Source organism: Pleurodeles waltl, chromosome 12 (genome assembly GCF_031143425.1).
Source record: "Pleurodeles waltl isolate 20211129_DDA chromosome 12, aPleWal1.hap1.20221129, whole genome shotgun sequence".
NCBI lineage: Eukaryota > Metazoa > Chordata > Amphibia > Caudata > Salamandridae > Pleurodeles > Pleurodeles waltl.
Genome location: NC_090451.1, coordinates 672439790 through 672463789, shown reverse-complemented (window position 1 = coordinate 672463789; position 24000 = coordinate 672439790). Strand labels below are relative to the sequence as shown.

Genomic DNA, 24000 nt, shown 5'->3' with positions numbered 1-24000 from the left:
TATAAGTAAAATTGCGCTATAGTTTTGTGAACTATTCTGAAACGTTCCACAAAATCGATCACATTTTAAAATAGTTGTTTTATTTAGTTCTCTTTGTAGAATCGTCGTAGGCTGCATGCCGTACTTCTGTGAACTCATGTTCCCAGGGCGCCTCTTCAAGATGGACGGCCCATTTGAAAAACACTGCCACTACCATGGATAGTATATGTTTGAAGTCCTTCGTCTATGTCTACAGGTTTTGTAGTTTTGCCTTCTACCCACAGTTGCCAGTCGGCTGTAACGCGCATGCCAATAAATCTCTACCACTGCGCATGTCTTGAGCTTGCTAAAGGAACCTGCCCTGGTGTCACCTCTCTGTGCCACCTGTCAAGGGAGAACCGGGGATATAATGAAGGGGGGACGGCTGCTGGTGCTGGCCCTGCTTTGTCTGCTCTGGGATCCCAGCCAGGGCAGCAAAGAAGAGGAGGCGGATGAGAGGTTGCCCAGCAAGTGTGAAGGTGAGACACTGGCTGGTCTGCGGGGTTCTCTGGGTACGGGGGTGAGTTCTCCATCCTTGCAGTACGACCACATGGTTAGCCTTAGTTGCAAAATAGTATGCTTATCTGTGGGGAAGATGATCCAAGCCCAGGAGGATTCTCATTTGCAAGCTACCATTTCAATATTTCCAAAATAGAATATTCGTGTTTTTAGGAAGCACGATTTATTGCACATTTCAAATCAAATCAAATCAAATCATTAACATTTATAAAGCGCGCTACTCACCCGTGCGGGTCTCAAGGCGCTAGGGGAAAAAGGGGGGTTATCGCTGTTCGAACAGCCAGGTCTTTAGGAGTCTCCGGAACGCGGAGTGGTCCTGGGTGGTCCTGAGGCTGGTGGGGAGGGAGTTCCAGGTCTTGGCCGCCAGGAAGGAGAAAGATCTCCCACCCGCCGTGGAGCGGCGGATGCGAGGGACAGCAGCGAGTGCGAGGCCAGAGGAGCGGAGGAGGCGGGTGGGGACGTAGAAGCTGAGGCGTCTGTTGAGGTATTCCGGTCCCTTGTCGTAGAGGGCTTTGTGTGCGTGGGTGAGAAGTCGGAAGGTGATCCTTTTGCTGACAGGGAGCCAATGCAGGTGTCTCAGGTGTGCGGAGATGTGGCTGCTGCGGGGTATGTCGAGGATGAGGCGGGCCGAGGCGTTTTGAATGCGTTGCAGGCGATTTTGGAGTTTGGCTGTGGTCCCGGCGTAGAGGGTGTTGCCGTAGTCCAGGCGGCTCGTGACATTTAAGTCTAAGAGCTTGGAAAACTACACTCGGGAGTCGGGAAAGCAGAAAACTCTATGACCGCCAGGAAGGCCACATAGCCCGGGACCTCATAAAACAATGTTTGGGAAAGTTAACAAAATTGTACACTGCTAATGTTTATGTGCTGTCTCCAGTGATGGTATTTGGGCCGTGCATGAGCAGAGCATAACGGTCCTGAAAACTACAGGAGTGACTCGTAGACCAAGGTTGGACTTGTGAGACAATAGTGTCCTACTTTGTCACATTGAAAGTTAACTTTTCACACTCAAGTAAAATAATATCACTTAAACACTATATAACACCTCCCTAAACTATCTAATGAAAAAAACGGATGCGCGAGTAAAATAAAAATTTGCAGTCATGTATAATGTAATTATTTGCGGCTGAGACAAAAAAAATAGATATATGTGTTCTCAGTGTAAAAGGAGAGCACACGGTGCACATGATCCATTGCTGATCTCCTGCTGTCGATACTCATGCTTCTAAATTGATTATCCTTTTGAAGGCCAAATGACATAAACCCTCATTGTGTTCAGTTTCATCCCCTGTCCTGATGATCACTCTGAAAATCTTGTGAGGATTGAAACATCGTCAACACATGCAGCGACAAATGCGTTTTAAGGAATCCATTTAATCGAGGAGCAAAATAACTGAATACCATGGACTTTGTGACTGAAGCAATGCTTTCAAACTGTTTTGTATTTAGTATGTCACCTTCTATTGTTTGGTCACTTTTTCGAGCTTCAATTTTTGATCACCTGAATCATGTGCTCACCTTTTACAGGGCGCACAAGGGTGGCATTATCATGTATTCCACCATTATTTTTTTAATTATTTGTTTTAGGTTTTGCATAACATACAACTTTTTGTGATTGCCATATCTAAACGATATTTCTCTATAACAAAGGGGTTTTTCAACTCTCTCTTAACCGAAAAAATATATAAAGTAAGGTGACGTAATGGTCATGATTCTGAAAGCACAGAGAGTTAGGCAAATCATCTACAGTGCACTGCTAATTGAATGACGCATGACACTGTCGTTACATAGAAAATGCAAGGCAACGTTCCCAATGGAATTACTTTAGTCTTGTTTGAAATAAATTATTTTACTATGTAGACATCAATAACAAGTGCTATGCATATTGAAGTAACGCAACTGGCAAAAGCTTACTTTGAATAATGATTAATGTGTCCTAGTTGTAGAGTGCTCACAAGTTAACGAGCATGCTTTGGAAAGGCATCCAGGTGATACTTTATGCATTAACACTGCAACTCTTGTTTATGGCCAGAATAAAAAATCGTGAATTTCTTTTAACCAGTCTGCATCTCAATTTGTTTATTTGGCTGCTGCATACACCATATTATTCACTTATCAACATATAGGTTTTGCATGAGCTGTGTTTTGTAATGGATTTTTTTTGTCCAGAATTATTGGATTATTTTTATTTATTTTGTTTTTGCTTCAGAATGTTCACATTTATCTGCAATTGCAATTCCTGATCATCACCTATCTCAGTTTATGACACATGAGCCGAAACGTCGACATATCACACTGAATAGATTTTTATACTATATGAATTTTGAACTGTATGTACTGGTATAATATGGTCTACTATAATGTGTATATTCATTCTTAACTGTTACACCTCAACATTCACTGTACCGCCTTCGTCAGTTGTCACACAGATATGTTACTTTGCAAACACTATAATATTTGATCACAAAATGTATTATGGTTGAATACATTTTGGCACCTATATTACATAATAGGCTTTGCTTCAGACATTCTTTGAGCTTGTTACTAATGTCTACAAAGTAGCATAATTAATTACAAAAAAGAGTAAGTAATTCCACTGGTACGTTGTCTTGTTTCCGGTCTACTTGTTCTATTCTCAGGTGAATATTTGGTTGCTCTGATTTTGTAATGATGTTTAGTGACTCATATCACATGGCATCATCGTTGAACTCATTGAAAAGCTGACTTTTAATGTTTTTTTTTAATAGATTTCATTCAGTATTTCTGTGGTTTTAGTTTCTACCTTCATTATGGTCTCCGTCTGTATCTATATCGCATGCTGTGTCATCAGATGATTAAGCGTGAATATTGAGTTAAGACACATTTGACTAGTGTGGAAGTGGCTGAGCAATTGATTAGATGATTGAGTTAGTCAGTGATTGAGTGTGAGAACAACAGGAAATAGTAAGAGGGGAAGTCACATGGTATTTGAGTGAGTTAGAGATTCAACGAAGAAGTGAGTCCATCTTCAACTCTATAGTCCTGAAGTGCTACTCATGTCAATAAATGTTTACATAAAGCACTAAAGTGTAACATTTAGTTAAAAAAGTTTCAAAAATGTAGCCTGAAACATTGTCACAAGCTTTGAAGTAGTTTTTCCCATAAGATGGTCGTTCAAGGGCCCAAGGCACAGTTCCTGGATACACAAGGTGGGTAAAAATCCCTTTCGTGCAGGGAAGATCTAAGCTGTAGTGCCTAGAAGACTCAAGCAGCTCACTTTCCTGGTTGAAGGTGGCATTCAGAGAGGGTGAATTCGAGAGCCTCAGAGACGGTAACTACTGCAGTTAGAGGCATGAGATCCTCTTGGAAGGAGCTTTCTGTGCATTTAGGGGAGAGATTGTTGGAGATGGTCCATCCATGGTGAAAGACTATACCATATATTCTTTGGTGCGTGCAGTTTCGGCTAACTTTCAGTGGAGGTACTTGCATAGAGATTCTGGTAGCTGTGAAACAAGGCACCTACAGTGCTAGAGGCTGCAAAATTCCAGATGGATGGTTGAACCTTCCACATGAATTTTCAATGAGCCTTGGGGAACAGTAAGCACTCGGCTGTGAGGCAACACAGAAGAAAAATGAGAGCTACCAGTGATGTGGATTTTGGAGCTTTGATTTGAGTGAAAATAAAAAAAATAGGATTTGCCCATAAATAATTTTGAGTTCTACGATGAAAATATGTTGATATCTTTTAGTAGGTGGGTACCAGTATGCCAACTTCTCCTTTCAAGGGCAACCTTTGAATGTGTGGGTTAAAACACCGTCTCTTCTCTCTGACCCCTTAGTGTGTAAGTTCCTCACTGTGGAACTGCAGTCGGTGCTGGAGAAGAGTAGTCGCTCAAAGGAGGTACTGGAAATGGGGCAGATCCTGGACTCTGGTTCTAGGAAGAAGAGGATCAAATACAACACATCGTAAGTGGTCCCTCTAGAGCTATCATCTTGTATCCCTCTCCCTCTTCCTTATTGCTTAATATGACTGTCCATAAACTCCTCTTTCTTTTTCAGGGAAACACGTCTCGCTGAGGCTTTAGATAACATCTGTGAGCGCATACTTGAGTACAGTGTTCACGCAGAACGCCAGGGCAGCTTACGTTACGCCAAGGTACCAGAGAAACATTCACACCTTCCTCAGTCCTAAAAGGGGAACCTGTCGTATCACAAACACTATAGGAGTCTTGCATCCCACTCCTGTGCCAAACCTCTTTCTGTCAGTGCATTGTATGCTGGACCGAGGTGCAACGTGTGGTATCAGTATTAGCATCTCTGGGCAGACTGTGCAAGGACCTTTATTTGCTTTAATAGATCACCCGACCCTACTCTTCCAAGTCACTGATTGCAGCAGAATTCTAATGCATTATACCTGATATTAGTAGGGAAGGGACACCCTTGCCTCTTTTTTTTTTTTCTTATGTTTTTGTACAGAAATGCTGACATCTTGAACTGGTACATTTATTCATGTTTATCCCAATGTTTAGCAACAATATGAGTTATTTACTCTGGCTAGCACTGTAAGCTTGACCCCACTCACTTTAAATTTGTTATCATCTAGTCCCAAGCAGCTTTAAAAAAAAAATCTCTCAAATCTTGCCCATCCTCACCACAGGGCCAGAGTGAGACCATGACCACCTTGAAGAATCTCAGAAACAAGGGAGTGAAGGTCGAGCTTGGGATCCCCGAAGAGCTGTGGGATGAGCCATCCGTCGAGGTCACTACCATGAAGAAGCAGGTAAAGAGCCGAAGAAGGTGTAGGTCCGGAAGGCAGATCCATGCCAGAGTTTCATGATGATCACTGTCTGAATCAATGGGTTTTAATCCGTGCATGCACGTTTACCTTCTGTGATTATTCTAATAATCTGGCATGGATCTGGCTATCCTGGACCTACGTTGGACTTGAAGGGGCTTTTCTGCTACATTCACAGTGCTCTTAGCATTTCAGAAGTGGGAGAAAGGTCAGCATTTTAGGAGCAGTAACCTGCCCTAAGATAAAATGTTAACAATGCCTGTTGTTACTAATTTCTTTTAGTAGACCCGTTTTGAGTATTCCATGCACCTTAATTGAAAAGACCAGGGAGTTGGAAAAACATTAGCTTGGCACCACTTTTTGTTAAGTCCCTGCTGCATGATAGGTAATCATTGATCTTACTTCAGCCCGAGTTCTGGTGCCGTCTGGAATATTTGCAAAGAGTGGTGTATGGGGTTAGCAGGTGCACTCTTGTTTTTTCCATGATGCTAAAATCGTACTATTGCCTAGTTGCTTAAAGGCACATCACGCCAAAAGCCCTTTGAGAGCCTACTCTTGGTGGCAAAGTGACCACAGATAGTCCGTTACGAACCATGGAGTTCCTCAAGACTGTGAATTGTAAATGTATGGTAGCTGTATCTAGACAGTTGAGTGAGTTGCTTGGACTAGACAAGTTTAATATTCTAATTATAGACTGGCCCTCACGCCTATGAAAAGCCGTGCTGGGATCTTCCACCCCTCCTCTGAACTCCAATGCCATTCCCCCTACAAATTGTTGGCAGCACGGCAATGCTGAATGCCCAATACTACTCAAGAATTCTGCTCCTTTAGACACTGCAATAAAAAGGCTTAGAGCAAACTGGGAATTAAGAGAGCTAGCCTTCGTACTGCGGTCACATACAAGTGCGTGGTGGTTGCAATACCAGCCATCATCTCATGTTCTTCTTCCTTAAGTACTGCCAGTTTGTGGAAATGTCACTTGAATTGGTTGGTGCCATGTTAATAGTCTGGGGCAGGAAATAAGGAGGTAGATGACTTATGCCTGCCCCGTACTTGCAGCAGGCACAGAGAGCTTGCACACAAGAGCCCAACCCACGGAGACAAAAATGAGAAGATGGTAACACTCATTTTTATAAGAAATTAAAAATCCTAATTTCCTACAGGGCACGGGGAAGGAAATGTCTACTTTTTGTCAGTTCCATCAGAAAATAAGCTGAGGCGGCGTAAAAGTTCTCCTTCAACAAGGCTTGACATCACAGTATCTGAGATGAACATCTTTTTGCATTCTAGCCCCATCTAGGAAACATTCAGTGATGGGAGGTACCGTGAGAATGGGCAAGTTTGTTCCTTAGTCATCCACCCTGCATCCCCAGTGCTGAATTCGCTTAACTTTATACCTTGTCTCTCGTCCTGCAGTGCGAAACCATGTTGGAGGAGTTTGAGGAGGTAGTAGAAGATTGGTACTTCCATCACCAAGACAAGGGACTTCAGGCTTTCCTGTGTGAGACCCATGTACTGCGGCCGACTGACCGAGGTGGGTGTGTGTGTAGAGGGGTCTCGTATAAACATGGTATTGGATAGAGCTGCTTTCAGGTCGGTACATTGATCATCCCTCTGGTTATGACAACAAGCCTATTTGTAGACGAAGAATGTAAGCAGGAATAATGGATGCAAGATACCAAGTGCGGCATAATTGGTGACTGTGCAGAAAGCCAGTTGAGGGAGAAGACCTCTGATCCGTGACACTACATTGGGTGCACATAAGCAGAATGCATGGGGAGAGACCTTGAAGAGGGAGACCCATGTTGTCCTCCCCCGATCTCATTTATATCAGACTTGACAACATGAAACCTTAAAGCGTAGATCGGTGTCTTAGGTACATGATTAAAAAAATAAAATAATAATTTGTAATCTTTTGCTAAAAGATAGTGGGTTTCCGCATACGTGGAGGTCGCACTGGTCGAAGGGAATATTGTTTCAAAGTGTTGTCTCTATGTGTGGAAATTCCTCGACTCCTCCTATTTCACACATCACCCCCCATGCACTCACGTTCTTTGAGCCCTGTGTGAGCCAGGACCATTGCGACCCTACTTTGTATAGCCTTTCTTTTCAGCTACTCTGCACATGGACTGCTTTATGTGCCACCATAACTAATTAAAACAAGAGTCTCTCATTTGAGCTAAATGCTTAAACTTAGGGTGTGGATGCTGTGTTGTATTTTTTTCCCCCTCTTGCACCAAAAATATATTGCTTTAGGCTGCTTAATAAACAAACATGAACACAGCTTATTTGTTATACACCTACGTACATACAGGAACATGTTTCAGTTAGCCTGATGTGGCAGATTACCAATATTGACACTAGACTTGATTTTTGATACCAGGGAGGGATTGCTCATTTGTCAGCCCGGTCCTGTGCTGATGAGACATTGAGTAGGGCGTCTAGAGTCGATGCTGACGCCATACTCAGGTGCTTGATAGCCGGGTGTGTTGGATGGCCCCTGCCGCAGTAGACTGAATACCTGTAGCATGCAGCCTGCTAAATATGCTGAGGTGATAATTGCAGCAGCTGCTGCTTCTATCCTGCTTTTCTTTATCACTCAGCCGGGCCTGGGCCAAGCAGAAAACTGAATATGTTGGAATCTATATCCCGCCCAAAATACATGAACACTATGGGTGAAGTACCCTAGACTATTCCACAAGCTCCTACAGGGCCACCATTTGTGGCCACGATTGTACATCTCTTGGCTGGAAAGAGAAGCAGTGGTTAAACTTAATATTGTACCCAGACTACTTTACGTATTTCAGGGCCTCCCGGTCTAGACACCTGAAAAAGAAATGGAAACTCTGCAGACACCTGTAGACACTTTCATTTGGGCATGCAAGTGAGCGCACCTGTACAGGAGCGTATTGAATACGCTTAGAAGGTCAGGAGGTCTGGGAATGCCAGATATAAAAAGGTACTTTGAGGCTTTGCAGCTTAGGATATTGTTTCAGTGGTCTCTCAATGAAACAGAAAGACATTGGATCCATATGCATGCAGCAGCACCCGGAGAAGACTGGGCAGTACCCTGGATGCTGAAACATGCGAGACCCGCTTTCTGTTATGTCTCGGAGATCTTGCACCCTGCACTGGGGATATGTGACTTGCTTACAAAGGGAAAGACACCTTTCCAACCTCCTGCATGCCTCTTTTTTTTGTTGGTCATATTGATTTCTTGCCGGGCGGAGGAGTAGGGATTTTATGAAGTGGTCAGAGGGGGGATGTAGAATGCTCAGGGATTTGTTTGTGGGGGGGGGGGGGGGAACAATCACAACCTTTGATGTGTGCAAACAGAGTTTAAGTGCAAGAGAGGGATCACCTTTAATACATCAAGCTATGACATAAGGCTATGCAGCAGGGGAGTAGGGGTGCTGCATGCACACCCCACCACCCACAGGGACAAGTTATTTGCCACATATGTATCACTGAAAGGCCTGATTTCAAGTATCTACCCGGCTGTGGTAGATGAGGGGGTCCAAGGGCCCTATATGAAAAAAAGTTGACTTTAACCCAGGCTAGTGCGAGACTTTGTGGGATAATACACCTGCGCCATGCAAAGTGTTCAAAGTCGAGACCCCCTGTATATGCATATGATGTTATGGCATATTACGCCCATGAAAATGAAAGAGATGTATTTCAATGTCTGTGGTTTATGTTAGAACAATTGTGGAATAGAAGGAAATAAAGTGCTCATCTGGTGGGCTTGCCCACGACTGACTGTGTTCTGGAAAGAGATTCTGAGCCATCTAAAAAGGTTACTGGGGTATCCGATTGGTACAGGCCCAGAAGTGATCATACTTGGGATTTAACCCTCCATGATTAAATATCTGTCTTTAATTGACTTGCAGCTGAAAAGTTATTGGGCCTCTAATGGAAAACAATCAACATACTGTCAACGCAGGACTGGGCCACCGAGTTGTGGTCAATGCTGGCGATAGAAGAGTTAGCCTGGGACCTGAACGATTTGACTGCTAACTTTGGCACCAGTTGGTGCCCCCAGCTGACTACGTGTAAGGGAGAGGGTTGTTGCTATGATGCCTCTAATCACTGTGTTCGATGAAACTGTGAACATAATACAGGCAAGCAGCCTTATTGCATCAAATTGTGTCTAACAAATGCTCTGCCTCTTATTATAAGTAAGCGTAAGACATTGGTATCAATTCACTGTTACTGTGACTGCCATCATACCTCGAAGGGAGGGGGAAGAAGTGGGTCAGGGTCGGTTGGGGCCTAAACATGCGTTGTGGAATTTCAATGGCAAAATTCAATGAAGTACAGTTGGAAAAAAATAAAAGTGCCTAAGATCTCCTGCTCAGTATCTCTGTGGAAGCAATCAGTCAGCAATTGCTTAACACTTCATTGGCAGTTGACATAAACTACCAGCAAAGTTACACAAGTCTATCTCACACTATCTATATAAAAAATATATGCCAACCGCATAGTTCCATTGCAAGATTGTTCCAGAAAAGTAAAAGAAGACAAAACATGCTCTTACTTTAACGTGGCAACTGTATGATTGCAATGAAATGAAATGAAATAAAATAAACATTACATATAATTTTAATAGAATGGTTCGGTTGCTTTGAAACAGGCAGGGGCACTTATAACTAGTATGAAAGCTCTTATGCTTTCATGCATACGATGCATATCATAGAAAAATACGGTTCTTGTTGGTAGAAAGCGAATGCACTATGGGTGTTGAATTACTGTAACCATAATGCCTAGTGTAAACATAAAAATTTGAAGGGAAAAAAATGCAAAGAGAAAACCATTGCAAAAAAACGTGTTAGCCTTCCAGCCGTCGCACTGAAGTGGATTTCGTTTTAGGTAGATGTGCACATGTGATCAGTAAAAATGCTGTTACTCACAGTGCAAAAGCCAGTGGCTGAAATAGGCCTGCTTTTTGACCCATGCTGTATGCTGTGGTGAGCAGAAGCAAAATGTGAATGACAGCTGAGTGGACCAGTGATTGGGGAGGCCCATCCCAAAGGCACTATGTGTTTGTACAGATGTACTAACTAAAAAAGAGTTGGCAAGGGGGAGGATCATATTAGTGGGCGTTCGGAAGTAAGTACACGTCCACCCTATGGTGGCTTCAAACCATATATGGGTCTGGTAGGAAAAAGATAAACTGTCCATATTAAAAATACAAGGTCTTCCCACAATAAAACAGTAAAACCTGTTATATGACACCTTAAGAAAACATCTTGTTGTGAGCCACTAATAAACAATTAATAATATAATAAAATCCTAGTAGAATCCTTTTTTTATTTTGCACCTCATCCTCAATTCACACAGTGTTGAAGGATTTGGAGAATCAATAATAATTCATTTGTGTGCCCTCTAGAAGGCTTAAAAGAAAATACTTAAACACTAGGGTTGGGTGGAACTCTCCAAGCGGTGGAATTCGTTACTTTGCACTGATCGAGCTGATTGTAAAAAAATAAAATAATTTAAGAGCTTATTCTGTGCTGCACAATCAACGCGAATGGCACTACACAGTGCCCCACAGGGCGCTACTTCTTTCTGCTGCTCAAGTAGGTTTTCTACTCAAGCGCCGGTTTTCTCAACGCAAGTGGTAACGCCCTCTACGACCGCCCACGCTGAGACATCTCGCCATTAACGTTGGTGAGCCACGCGCTAGAAAAAGTTCTGATTCTGAGATAAGGCCATATATCTTTTTTCCTTTCCTATTCACTGCATACACCTTTGTGCATTTGTTATTACCAGGGAGAAATTGAAGTTCTGTCCTTTGGATTCAAAGATGTGCTCATGCAGGACAGTTGAAGTCAAACTTACCATTAGCAGTAGTTCTCGTGGTTTCCATTTCAGTTCCACTATAATTGTATTGAATGTTTTCAACCACGAGCAGATACCTTGAGAGATGTTCATTGCTATAGAGGTGTATAGTTTGCCTCTGCAGTGGTGGAGTACAAGTTGTAAACCTAGATAATCATTTTGGGGCTGACTGAAAAAAGTTCCCTACTTACATCGGCCTTGCTTCTGAATTTCTAAGAGTCAGCCACGCTTACAGAAAAAGGTTTTTGAATTGGAGCCTTCGGTTCCTATGTCCATTTTTCTTTTAAATATGCTATTTCTGCCCAATACTTATCTAATACTTGATAAGTTCTTAACACATGTGCATAGTCTGCTTCTAATAACACGTGCATGTAAGAGTTTTTTGCAAATGAGTTAAAGTAATAGGTCGGTAATATTTCCTCCAGGTATTTAAGAAGTCTTGTAGTTGATGTTTGTTTGAAAAATAATCTTAAATTTGATCCATTCTTCCCACATGTGTTCTCATGTTGCATAACCGTCCTCTTTCTGTTCTTCTTCACTGGCAGAACTGTGAAAATTACAAAACTGTTTATCTTTAATTTATGTATCCGTTTTGTAATTGGTTTAGGCTGCAGTTTCTGAACCATTATTGATAGATGTGAAAGTTGCAATCAAGCGATGCCTCTGACGTCGGTTGTGTATGTGTTTTAAACATACTTTCTTTGCTAAAGAATAGTTTGATTGTGGAGCAACAATTACTATGGGGCCAGGAAACATTGGAATATTTTTCTGTGGGGCATTTGTCTGTAACTTGAAGTGTTATTTTCTCCCACACAAATATCTTGACCTACTGTGCAGAGTTCTTGAAAACATTTATTCACACTAAAATAATATTTTGGTCATCCAAACGTTCAATATGAATCTTTTTGCTAATAATGCTGAAATTATCATCGTTACATACACAAACTGGTCTTTTGGCTATAGGTTTCCTTTATTTATGGTCTCACAGTAAAATCTGTTCAGAATGAAGCACGCAGTGATGATTGGGTCACATAGGGGGTGCTAAGGAAATGGTGTTGGGTGAAATTCAGAGGACCTTCTAACCAGCAAAGTTTCTACAAACAGATTGCATTTTCAGATTAGACTGTTTTTGTAAAACATTAACTGCTAAAGAAAATGCTTTGTTTGTCCTACAGAGTGCCTGAAGGAAGTCTGGACTGGAAAAAAGGGGGACATTGGACGTGCACCAGATGAAAAGGCAAATGACCAAGACCAGAGGATGGATGCCCTGCCTAGTGACAAGCCAGGATCAGATCCCAGTATGGACGCCAGCCAATGGGAGGGTGGGCACTATCCTGGAGAACTTTAACCTGGGAGGATTGAGTGAGTTAACGGGGCCTCAAAGCACCTTGTGTGGATACCATGATCCTTAGATGGGACAGACTCAGGCAGTCCTACCAAGCGGATGGACGCACTGGCATGACTGCATTGGCAGTTGGTGCACATGTGGTCACCAGGCCGTGGGAAGCCTCAATTTTTCATTGTGGAATAAGCAGCACCCTGACAGACCACCCCCGCTGTTCTGCAGAAGGCATGATTCCTCAACTATCTAAAGCAGGAGAACATTTGCCACTGGCAGTGAAATATTAGTAATTGGCACAGCAGGGCAGAGGTGGATGGGTGGTTCACAATATTGTCCGGGGGGGCAGCTGAGTCTCTTGTATTTTGTGAAATGGCAGACTTTGCTATGTTCTACTGGTCAGTATTGAATGCTTTACAGATTAGGCCAGTCAGTAGGATTATGTAGCTTGGCAGGTTTCTCACCTGAAGTGTTTACATGGTGCACGTATTGTACTCGCCACAGACGTATTTTTATAGTTTTTGTAATAAATTATATTTCTGAGTACAACAGTCACATGATGGTGATGATTGATTAAATATTTAGTAAACTCAAAGAGCTGCCGGTCTAATTCTATAAAGGAGTTTATGTGCAGTGTAAAGTGTTACTGCACCGGGGAGCAGTAACACCCCCACTATTACTATTTACAAAACTATTGTGAGACCAAAACGTGGGATATAAATCTGGCACTCAATTTCCCCCTAAGTAGAACTTTGGTAATAATAATTTGAGGAGAATACAAACTGTCCAATGAGGGAGGTTGCTGGGCGGCATCATACTCTTCGATCAGCACATATCACATCTACATGCCGAGACTCCTGGGGCGCTGCAGGCTGCCCCCAGAGCCGTCTCTACGTGTAACTCCCCTCCTAAAGAGCACTGTCCCTAACTCTCCCGGCAAACATGTATCCAAATACTACCGAGCTAGTGTCATGCTGTCATTCCAGGACTACACAAACTGCTATCCAGCTTAACCCGCAAAGTTCCTAAACTAATAACTATTCTGTCGGTAAGTGGGCTCTAGGCATCCAAACCTGACTCCATGGGTAGGTTGGTCAACTTGCGTTTCTGTTGATAGTAATTCTGGCCAGCTAATCCAACCCAGACTAAGAAACTGAGTTTGTGTTCCACTCTAACCCCCTTTCCGAGTCAAACCCTCTAGTGCTATTTCAACTTCCACAGTGTTTTAAAAGGGAAGCTCAAATTGAAGACCTACCAATAACCAGATATTTGAAGTGTGGTGCAGAGGTGTTATGCCATCACAAAAATATCTAGCACTGCATTTGACTCTTCTTCTTGAGGACATCTAAAGTCCGGGTGATGTTAGGGATGTTGAGAACTGAGAACCCTTATCCTGACTTCATGTCCATGTGTAGTGAGAAAGTACACATGCAGAGGTTGATGCACTTTCCTATGTCTCAGTTGGCAACACAATGGCTGGTTCCACACATACATTTATTCACCTACCATGGTAAGGTGGAAGTCTGCATCAGTTGCCGTCTGCTGACTGTAAATGGATCAAAAACACAGTGCTCGGGACAGCCTGTAAACTTCAACATGCTTTTAATATAAAATAGCTTGCAAGCAAACAAAAAAAAAAAAAGCCAATTGCCATTTCACCAGACCAGAGCTTTGCCCTTAATCAATTGGCACATGTGATGCTAAATGCCATACACTTCTATACATTTTCTCTCAATGCAAGTGACTAGGTGCTAGACCATGTGATAAAACAAGAGCTTGAAGATAACTAATGAGCAGGTACCGGGATCTTCTTGTGGGAACTTCACTTCTTTCTAAAAACCTTGCTTCATTGTGTAATCTCTAAATGACACTGTGCTTTACTAACTCGGTTCAATAAATGTGCCAGAATTACCTGGCAACAGTACATTGCAATTGTATGGAAATGTGCAGGATTATCTCTCTTCAAACTGCTATAAAAACAATGTAGCAAATATATATGGATTAAGATACATAAATGGGTAAATTCACATTCTCTTGGCCATAACCATGGTGGTTTAAGGAAGACCCTCTTGTGGCCCAAGAATGTAAGAGGATGGGTGACCCCTGAGCTAGCTGTGTTCTAAATAAACTGAATACACACATCCTAATGTCATGGGTCTGAATCTAACATTTTAACTGGCTTATTTGGAAGGGGAGTGGTAAAAAAACAAGAACTGGTCGATAAAGTCAGTAGGTTAGAAAGTGTATAGTGCAAACACACAGACACATCTATGCACACATCGACTATGAAAATGCACAAATTTTACATATGCAAACAAAAATATATACACACTCACCAGTACACCAACAGATAGACAGAGCACCAGCCCAAAAAACACACTGTCCAACAGACAACTAGATGCACATTCACCTTTGCAAAATGATCAACAAAGATCATACACACCTACCAACATGAGGAAGATCACAAACACAGCAGCAAGTATACAGTTACTTATCACAAGCCAGCACACAGATGGACACTGGGGTGGATTGAAAAAAAGAATAAACAAGTGAATGGGAAACAGATGCATAGTTTCTTGTGTGCTCAACTTTAGACCCCTGCACAAGTCCACCTACATCAAGCCAGACCTATTGCCTTTGCTTGTTAGCAGTTTCCGATAAATGAGTAACAGTGATTTTGTTGTGAATATTTTCAATTGAAAATGTTTCAATTTTGAAAATATAAGACTGCGACATCCCTATTACTAAAGCCGGGTAGGCTTAGTGGTCTTTGGCACCTCAATCATTCACATAATTACCTCCAGCAGCCTTTCTGTTTAACATCCCATATTTTCCTCCTCATTTTCAGAAATCCTCCAAATGCACATCTAACAGCTTATCCCCTTTCTCTTCAGCAGCCCTGTTTACACTTTCTCCTGCATGTGCTTCCTTGCATCACCATCACTTTAGCATCCCCCCACACACATCCTCCACTCACCTGCAAGCACTGCATTTCATTATACCTCCTCCCTATCAATATTTCACCAACTGTGTACCTCCTTGAAATGATTTCACATATAATCACAATTGGCACACCTGGCTCTTTGCGCTGTCCAGAGAGACCATGGATTGGATGAGCATGTATTCTGAACACAATTATGAGCCACTAACAGGACTGCGACAAACTGGAGCTTCCTTCAGCCTCTGCTCCAGAACTCTCAATCAGGCACTGTTATAAACAATCACCCACAATCTGAACTCCCACAGGCACAGAGAACAACTCCTTTCACAGTATACCCAATACAAGAGTAATTTGCTGAACGAGGTTAAGAACGTACTGGAACGGCACACCCTCTTAAAGAATGCAAGATTACATAAAACAAGAAATTTGAACAAGGGCTGTGTTGTTGCAATGGATTACCTTTATGGTTTTTACAGTCATTGCTCAGAAATCGATCAGTGTTTTTACCTGTAACATTAGGTACCGGAATTAAAGGTACAACAGGCACTTCTTATAATGTCAGTTTTTAATTACGGGGGGTTGTCTGTGACCCATAGGATATTGGCCCACTTAAAGACCTGGTGAGAGGTGGATGGATACAAATCAGCCTCTTAACAGGATCTTAAAGGCGCTATGCTCCAGGGAAGGAACAAACACATGAAGAAAAGGAAAGCTATCTAATAAGAAGCAAGCAAATGGGCAGTGGTGGTTTTTCCATTAGGGCTCTAGGGCTTTACCCCTTCCCTTGTTCTAGTAAAAGTGAATAATAATCTTTCATTCACTCTTGGTATAAAAATAAAATGCCGTCCAGCAGTAGCCTAAGACTACTCTGCTAGTTAGAAAGTCTGGTGCAGATGAACTAAGGCGCCTGCACCAGCCATCGGAGATTATCCAGGGCTGGTGAAACCCGGCCCCTGGTACGTCTCAGGGCCTCCCAATCTGTGACCTGGTAAAGCGTCACAGCGAACGTTAGTCACAGGCTTTGCAGTCTTAAGCCCTGCGGGCCTGTGGGTACATGGCAATCAGCCCACTTGGTCACAGAGTTTGAAAAGGGTGACTAAAACCTTGAATCTGTGACTGCGCAGGCTTGAGGATTTAGTTCAAAGTGTCTGAAGCTTAAAGAACAAGCAGGTGTCCAAACAGGACCTCCACAGGCTGCAAAGTAAAAAAATGCTTTTACATACTGTGTATGTATGTGTGGGAGGATGTGTATATGTGGGCATGTATAACCCACGCTGTGAGGACCGATCAAAACGTGTGTAGTTAGAATAGTAATTATACACTTCATTACAGTCAGTGTCCGGTCCTCATAATGACAGGAATGAAATGTTGTGTGTTGATGTCTGTCTGTGTGTATGGGTGAGTAAAAGTGACAGTGTGAGTGAAGGAGTGAGTGAAAGTGAGGCCAAATAGTGAGAAGAGTGAGTACAAGTGAGAATGCATTAGTGAGGGACAATGACAGGGAGTGTAACTGGATGTTAGTGTATGTGTGACTGAGTGAGTCAAGTCTGAGTGAGTCTTTGTGGATCAGAGAATAAGTAAGACAGTAAGTCTTTGTGGGAGTGAATGAGACTGAATGACAATATTTGTGTCTGAGTGAGTTTGTCAGAATGAGTGAATCCAAGTTATTATGATTGAGTTACAGTAATATTAAGTTAATCAAAATGAGTAGGACTGAGTGAGATTGGGTGAGTAAGAATGAGTGAGACTGAGTGGGACTGGGTATAAATGAGTGAGAAAGATGGAGTATGGGTGAGTCCCAGTGAGATTGAATCAGAATGAGTAGGACTAAGGAAATGAGGGAGGATGAGAGAGTTATGGGGAGACTCTGGAAAGCTAGGTGAGAATGAGCTGGAATGAGTGAGTCAGAGTGAGAGAATGAAACTCTGAGTAAGTCAGAGTGAGATTGTGTGAGTGAGAATGACTTGAGTATGAGTGAGTTACGGTGAAATTGAAGTGAACTGGAATAAGTTGTACTGAGTGAATCAGGGAGAAAGAGTGTGTCATGGGAAGGCTCAGCGAAACTAGGTGAGATGAGTGGGACTGAGCAGGAATGAATCAATCTGAGAGAGACTGAAACTAAGTAAGTCGGAGTGAGATTGAGTCAGTCAGAAGAACTGAGAATGGGTAGGATTGAGTGACAGAAACTGAAAATGAGTGAGACTGAGTGGATCAGAGTGTGCATGAGTAAGACTGCATGAGTGAGTGAAACTGAGTCAGAGTAAGTAAAAGTGACTGCAAGTGCGAATGAGAGTAAATGACTAAGAGCAAGTGAGAATAAGTTAGAGGTTAAGGGGGTCATTACGACTTTGGCGGTCCCACCACTGGACCTCTAAAGCATTGGGGAGGACGCTGCTGCCATGCCAGTGGCATCCCCCCTCTCCATTGTATTACAATGTGCTGACCGGTGGGAACAGTACTCCAGTAATGGTCTCGGAGGCCAATACCTTAGCACAATATCACCCACGAAATGTGCACTGCAGTAGCTCCCCTGGCTAACGGCTAATGCAGCTGACGAGGGTCTTACAACTGGCGTGGCAATACACGGTCAGCTTCGCCTAGCTTTGTGAGCCCTCCGGGGTCACCGTTTGGCAGGTCCAGATTTCCTCTGTTGACCTGCCCCTCCCCCAACCTCCCGATCAAAAACAATTTGAAGTGCAAGTGATAAGCCACCCAGGCGAGTTTTCTCGCAGCTCTGAATTTTAGAGGCAGAACTCCAACCCAAGAGGTCTTCTTTCTTCCACTGTTCAGAAGTGGCCCAAAATCAGAAGGAGCAAAACACGTCGACATCCTATTTGGAGGGGTCTCTAGAAATTTGGAAGTCATTCATAAAAATGGTGTAGTGTACAATCCAAAGAATAGGAGACAAAGGAGTCTCAGAGTCTGTACCATGAGGGGACTAGCTTAGATTGTGAACTTGATGTCATATTTTGCTAAAAAGCCACAGATACTAACTACGAATGGAAGACTGGAGAAAACTGCTGAAAAACTGCCATTTGTTTGTCTTTATGATGTGCTTATGAAGTTGCAATGTGGTGTGTTTTTTTTTTTACAGTCTGGGTGAATTACATGGAGTTATGAGTATATATTTTACAATATGCTTACGGTCTTTATATCATTTGTTTATGTTATTGGTGTGAGGATTTGGTCGCTCCAATGAGGAGCAACATCAGGACAGGGTCTTGAGCTTAGACAATGAAAGTGTATCAATTATCTTTGGTGATAAATATATACCAATACAACGGAGTTTAATTGATGTTTTCACCGTGGATTTGTTTCACTCGATAATGTGTTCCCACGTTATACCCTCCTATTTCATGTCTATTATACGATCGACCAGGGAATGTTGGATTATTTGGGCAAACCCCATTGGTATAATAATGATTACCGGTAAGTAATCAGGCTAGTATGTCTTTTGCAAACAAACAGCTTGCTTTGTCGTGTAGGTTCGACCTAATCACAATGTAACAGGGCAATGGAAGAAGCTTGCCCACCAAAAGCCTCTTTAGAAAGGTAAGATTTTTCAGAAAAAAATAGTCGAGGAAAATGAAAGCTATCTCAAAAGCCAGACCCGAGAAACCTGGACTGAATGCATGCATGCACGGAGCTAGGAAACTCGAGAGCGACTGGCAAACCTATCACCTCCCCTCGGCCAATGGTGATCGATGGCTCCAGAGCCATCTCCTTCCAGTTTCAAATCTCTGATCTTATTTCTGAGCGTCCATCATCATTGCGGAACCGTGCTCTGCCCTCTCTGCGAGCTTATAGACCTCCCGTCCTGCTTTCCTCCCGGAGCCTTCCACTCCTGGTGTTTTCTTTAGAAATTGTCTGGGTTTAAACGCAGTTCACGTCATTTGTTGGTTTCGGTTTCTTTCGGGTCTGTTTTCAAGGCAGTTGCCCTTTTACAGACGCAGGAGCCGGGGTTGCTTCCGGACTCTGTGTCCGGCGGCGGGCCCCTGCAGCTGTGCAGTGTGCTCCCGGTCTGCGAAGCCGGAGGCAGCCGGATCCCGGTGTAAGTGCCTCGATGCGCCCTGTCCCCCTCGTACCGCCCGATGCCTGCCCTCTTGGAAGTGGGGAGAACGGCGTAAACTGTTAAGTGATTAAAACCGCATGGAGCCCTGAATGCCTAAGGGATACTCTCCTCCCTTGTGCCATGTGTAGTTTATTATTAGAACTTTCGTTTTTTTTATGTTTTTACTGCTTTTTACAGATAAATACAGACCGAAAACAACATTTCCCGTCTGCATTTATTTTTAAGCGCTGAAAAATACAGAAGATGGTGCTTCTTTTGAGGGGGACACCTTGTTGTCCTGACCAACCAATAAGCAGATAGACGCCATGGGGATTTAAAAACAGGATGAGATTCCCTTTAAAAAAGTAATATATTACCGTATATTTGTATATAATGTTAATGGTTTCCTGATGGTGTAGTATTTTGTTATATTTGACTGCTCAATTTGCTGAAACGCAACAGGCATAAAAGTATTAATGCAGGCTTATCAGTTAAATAAATGTGGAAACAGACCATTTTACTACTCGTTTTATTCGCCAAAACAGAAAATAAATATGGATAAATACCAATAAAATAGACAAAAAATAAATATGGATAAATACAGATGGAAAAGTTAAAAAGAAAAAGAAAAAAAAAAAAATACCTTTTAACCGGGGAGCCTATTTGTTATATATCCCTTACTAGGAGAGCTGAGCTGGTGTATAGAGTCTGTCAAGCTTTTTATACAAATACGGTTGGGTTAGTGACCAGATTTTGAAAACCAAAAGCCAGGACATTTACCACACGTAAAAGAAAGCTAAATCAGCTGAGCATCACAGAATAACTTAAAGGACTGCGCTCATTATCATAGAAACAAAGACAACAAGGCACAGGGCCTTAGGTACAAAAGCAGTCGAGTTATTACTGACTGCAAAAGTGCTTTTTCCTATGTACAAAACACAAATTGCTGTTCTGTAACATATTACTGAAGCGCAGTTTGTTGTTAGCAATTTGCTATTAGGAAGTGGCGTTTAGGGCGTTCCTTCCTATTACCAATTCGCAGTGCTATGTATGAATATTTTGTGACCAAATTATAGTCGCAAAACATAATTTTTATACCAACACCTCAAAGGTGGTGGTAACCAGTCACAAATGAGGAGGGGGCCCCCTTTGTGAATGATGTTACACATTTTTTTAAAGAGTAGGCAATGGTCCGCTGATTAGTCTTAAAAAAATGAAACCTAAATGTTTAATTTTATTTTTCGAAACTCAGAAAACTGCCTTTATTTAAAAAACAAATGCTTTGTTAAAAAGCAGTCACAGGCATGGTGGTCTTCTGATTCCAGGAGGCCAATAGCAGCAATTCCTAGTGGGTCGCAAATTGCAACCTCCCCCGTTAATATTCTTGAGGTAGGTCTATTGCGACCCCACTAGGAAACGCAAGACGAAATTCAATGGGTTTCATACATCAGGAATTGCTATTTCCTAATTATAATTCACAACGAATCACTATTTGGAAATCATAATCCCCAAGAATTGTACATATGGCCCTAAGGAACTAAATTAAAAGCATATTGCATAAATGGCATAAAAATGCATTGGCAAAAGGTGGGCACAGCTGCAGACAGGTGTGGAAAGTGAAAGGTGCAGGGGAACGGCTCTTAGGCAAGTGTCACTTCTGACAGCATTCTGGAAAGACGCAACATGTCTTTGAAAATAATCAGTTTTTTCTTTTCCCCAACCCACTGTGTGTATTTTTATGAAACAGGTTTGGAATAATGAGCTGCCTCTGAAGTTTATGGAAGCAGAAAACTGGATTTGAAGCAGAACAGAGGCAGAGTGTGAGGCGGCCTTAGGATCCAGAGGCACGGAGCAGAGTTTGAATAAGGCTAGCCACAGACCATGACCACCCACATGAGTTCATCTGTGAGGACCGAGGCACTGGGTACCTCAGAGATCCTGGGGGACCCATACTCTGTGTTTGTACTGAAGGAAGGCTATGTGAAAACTGACCAGGAGGGCAATTCAAGGGCTGATGGGACTATTACACTCATAAAGGGACCTCAGATCATTGTGGTGGACACAGGAGGCCCATGGGACAGGAAACTCCTTCTGCAGCGTTTGGCAGAACATAGCCTGAAACCCACTGATGTCACCTATGTGGTCTGCACTCACGGCCACTCGGACCACGTTGGCAATCTCAACCTCTTCCCTGGGGCCACTATCATGGTATCGTTTGACATCTCCAGAGGAGACTGCTACCTCAGTCATGACTTTCGCAGTGGCCACCCATTCCAGATAGATAGCTGGGTGGAGGTCTTTGCCACCCCAGGGCACACAGGTAGAGATACCAGTGTGCTGGTGAAAGGCAGTGCTCTGGGCACTGTAGTGGTGGCTGGGGACCTGTTTGAGAGCGAAGATGATGATGGTAGCTGGCAGGAGTTGAGTGAGAACCCAACAGTACAAGAACAGAACCGGCAGAAGGTGCTGCAGATGGCTGACGTGGTAATTCCAGGCCATGGTGCACCTTTCCGTGTCTTCCATCAATGACTGAGCATTGACACTAGACTGAAGGAGGAAAAAAAATTGGGAACGAAACGGATATAATTTATTTCATATAATAAAGTATACATAATTGACTCTCATGCCCTTCGCTTTTGAACTTGCTATGTTAGAATTTTTAGCTCCATCATAATAGCTTCTTTCCTTTTGGCCTCTTTCCATTGAGTACCCAGTACAGAATTAGACATTGGCGCACGCTCACATGGGATATTATTTATATTCATTGTTCCCTCTGGTCTATGGTCTTCCTTCCTTCCTTATTTCTGACAGCTGTATCCTGGACACTGCCAGTCTAAACATTCCTAAAATGAGATGGTGTACAATGCAGATGGAAAAGTTAGAGTATCCTTCGTAATGCAGCAAGATCTTCTCTAAATGTCTCAACGTAAATTATTCTCTTGGGCATAGATCTGTGCCCTGTGTTTCTCATTTCAATGTCTTCCTCAGTCAATTTTTTCCTCAGATCACACGAAGCATGCTTACCTGTCTCACTCCATGGGGCACCAGATCTCCCTAACCAAGGCATGCATTTCCAATGTATTTCTTTGTAAATGTCCACTCCTTTTGCTTCTCCTGTTGCACAGAGCTTTGAGAACTTACCATACCTGTCCTATGTGTCCCACTTTGTAGTCTTCTTCCAGGACACAAGATCACTCAGATCGAGTTGGCTAGTCCTAGGTGTTGGAGATATATATATATACATATATATATCTATTTTGAGTGGATTGGTGCTGGCAGATCCAACCCACGTGCCCTAAGTGTTCCATCTTAGAGGACCTGCAATTTTAGACTTCCTAACAGGCCTGTACAGTGTCTCTTCAGTGTCTTCAAGGGAGCATCATATTTGCTAAATCTAAAAAGGTATGTCCTTGTCTCACCGCCCTCCCTCAGTTTTCCCCTTTGGGTATTAGAGGTATGATTGCCAACCGGGTTTACCCAGTGTGTCATACATCAGTCAGCATGACTAGGTACTGCTATCCTGCTTTTGCGCTCCGGGCACTGAGTCGCATATTTAAACACCCCTGGCACAACCCTGCCATATATTTTCAGATGTTACATGTTTTTCACTGTTCATCATATATTTGGTCACTTAGTGCTTCAGTGGCAGAGGTGTAGTTCGCTGACCAGCCCCTCGCTTCAGTGAATGTGTGTGATGTGGTTGAGTTTCCAACAGTGGTGCTTCGTGGGGCTGGATGTTAAAAGTTTTATGCATTGTTTCTTTGGGTTTTTTGCTGTGGGGATTCCGGCCTTGATGCCATCCACCTACCGTTTGTCAGCTTTGGCTGTGTTGTCAATTTTGGCTAATAGTGGACCCCAATCTGACGAGTAGTGCCCCCAGGCAAAAATGGAAGCAGGTGTGCTTAGAGTAGTGGTAATGTTTGGGAATGAACTGTTGTATTTTTAGTGTTTTGTACCATAATTAAGATCAAATGGGTTAACAACCTGTGTCTGTTTTCTTGTACGGGATCTGTCCTCCCCTATTTTGTTTTGGGGAGCTCCAGCTCATTTGCCATTATTCCTGTTTCTGGAATCCAGTCCACTGTTGCGTTTAGTACTAGAGCCCTGATTTTGTGTCCCCAGCCCGCAGTGAGGCCAGACGTAGCTAATGTAGTAATACACGTACTTTCTGTAGGTGGACAGCTGTGCGACCCTGTGATTTCTCTTTACAGCCCTATTGTTTTATCTTTTGTAAAAACGAGAGTCTGCAGATCCACTGCAGGCTGTTCGTGTTTTCTTGATGTTTCCCAGGGCACTACCAGGCTCTGCTGGTCAGATAGAGAGCAAGCTAAAGTGTACCACACTCATGGTTAAAGGGGCTACTGTTTCCAAATACAAGCTGATGGGGGACTCACAGATCGTCGGAGCAGATTTTAAGGTTAGGGGCATTGCCCTTTTTTGTACTTAGTCTAAACTTCAACAGGTGCTCTGTGCAACAGTGGGGTAGACGACTGTCAGGAACAGCTTCACTACTGTCCATG

At 42.9% G+C, this 24000-nt stretch overlaps 2 protein-coding genes across 3 annotated transcripts; both read left to right on the top strand.

The window, feature by feature from the left end:
- The first annotated feature begins 291 nt into the window (after positions 1 to 291).
- CNPY4 (canopy FGF signaling regulator 4) lies at positions 292 to 13043 on the top strand. Its single transcript, XM_069218609.1, has 6 exons — positions 292 to 497; positions 4353 to 4479; positions 4573 to 4669; positions 5171 to 5293; positions 6725 to 6842; positions 12325 to 13043. The coding sequence occupies exons 1-6, from the start codon at positions 389 to 391 to the stop codon at positions 12495 to 12497; spliced, it is 747 nt and encodes a 248-aa protein (XP_069074710.1). The 5' UTR covers positions 292 to 388; the 3' UTR covers positions 12498 to 13043.
- Positions 13044 to 19352: 6309 nt separating this feature from the next.
- Positions 19353 to 22099, top strand: LOC138268692 (metallo-beta-lactamase domain-containing protein 1-like). Of its 2 annotated transcripts, none has more exons than XM_069218598.1 (2): positions 19353 to 19480; positions 21228 to 22099. In XM_069218598.1, the coding sequence occupies exon 2, from the start codon at positions 21362 to 21364 to the stop codon at positions 22007 to 22009; it is 648 nt and encodes a 215-aa protein (XP_069074699.1). In that variant the 5' UTR covers positions 19353 to 19480; positions 21228 to 21361; the 3' UTR covers positions 22010 to 22099. The 2 variants fall into 2 exon arrangements, with proteins under 2 accessions (XP_069074699.1, XP_069074700.1); XM_069218599.1 differs by having other exon boundaries at positions 19366 to 19559.
- Positions 22100 to 24000: the final 1901 nt, after the last annotated feature.

Bases quoted from the DNA above. Each gene is read 5' to 3' on its own strand.
- CNPY4 (XM_069218609.1), top strand. From the start codon at position 389: ATGAAGGGGGGACGGCTGCTGGTGCTGGCCCTGCTTTGTCTGCTCTGG. The intron at 498-4,352 runs GTGAGACACTGG...CTGACCCCTTAG, and splicing joins GTTGCCCAGCAAGTGTGAAG to TGTGTAAGTTCCTCACTGTG. The intron at 4,480-4,572 runs GTAAGTGGTCCC...TTTCTTTTTCAG, and splicing joins AGGATCAAATACAACACATC to GGAAACACGTCTCGCTGAGG.
- LOC138268692 (XM_069218598.1), top strand. From the start codon at position 21,362: ATGACCACCCACATGAGTTCATCTGTGAGGACCGAGGCACTGGGTACC.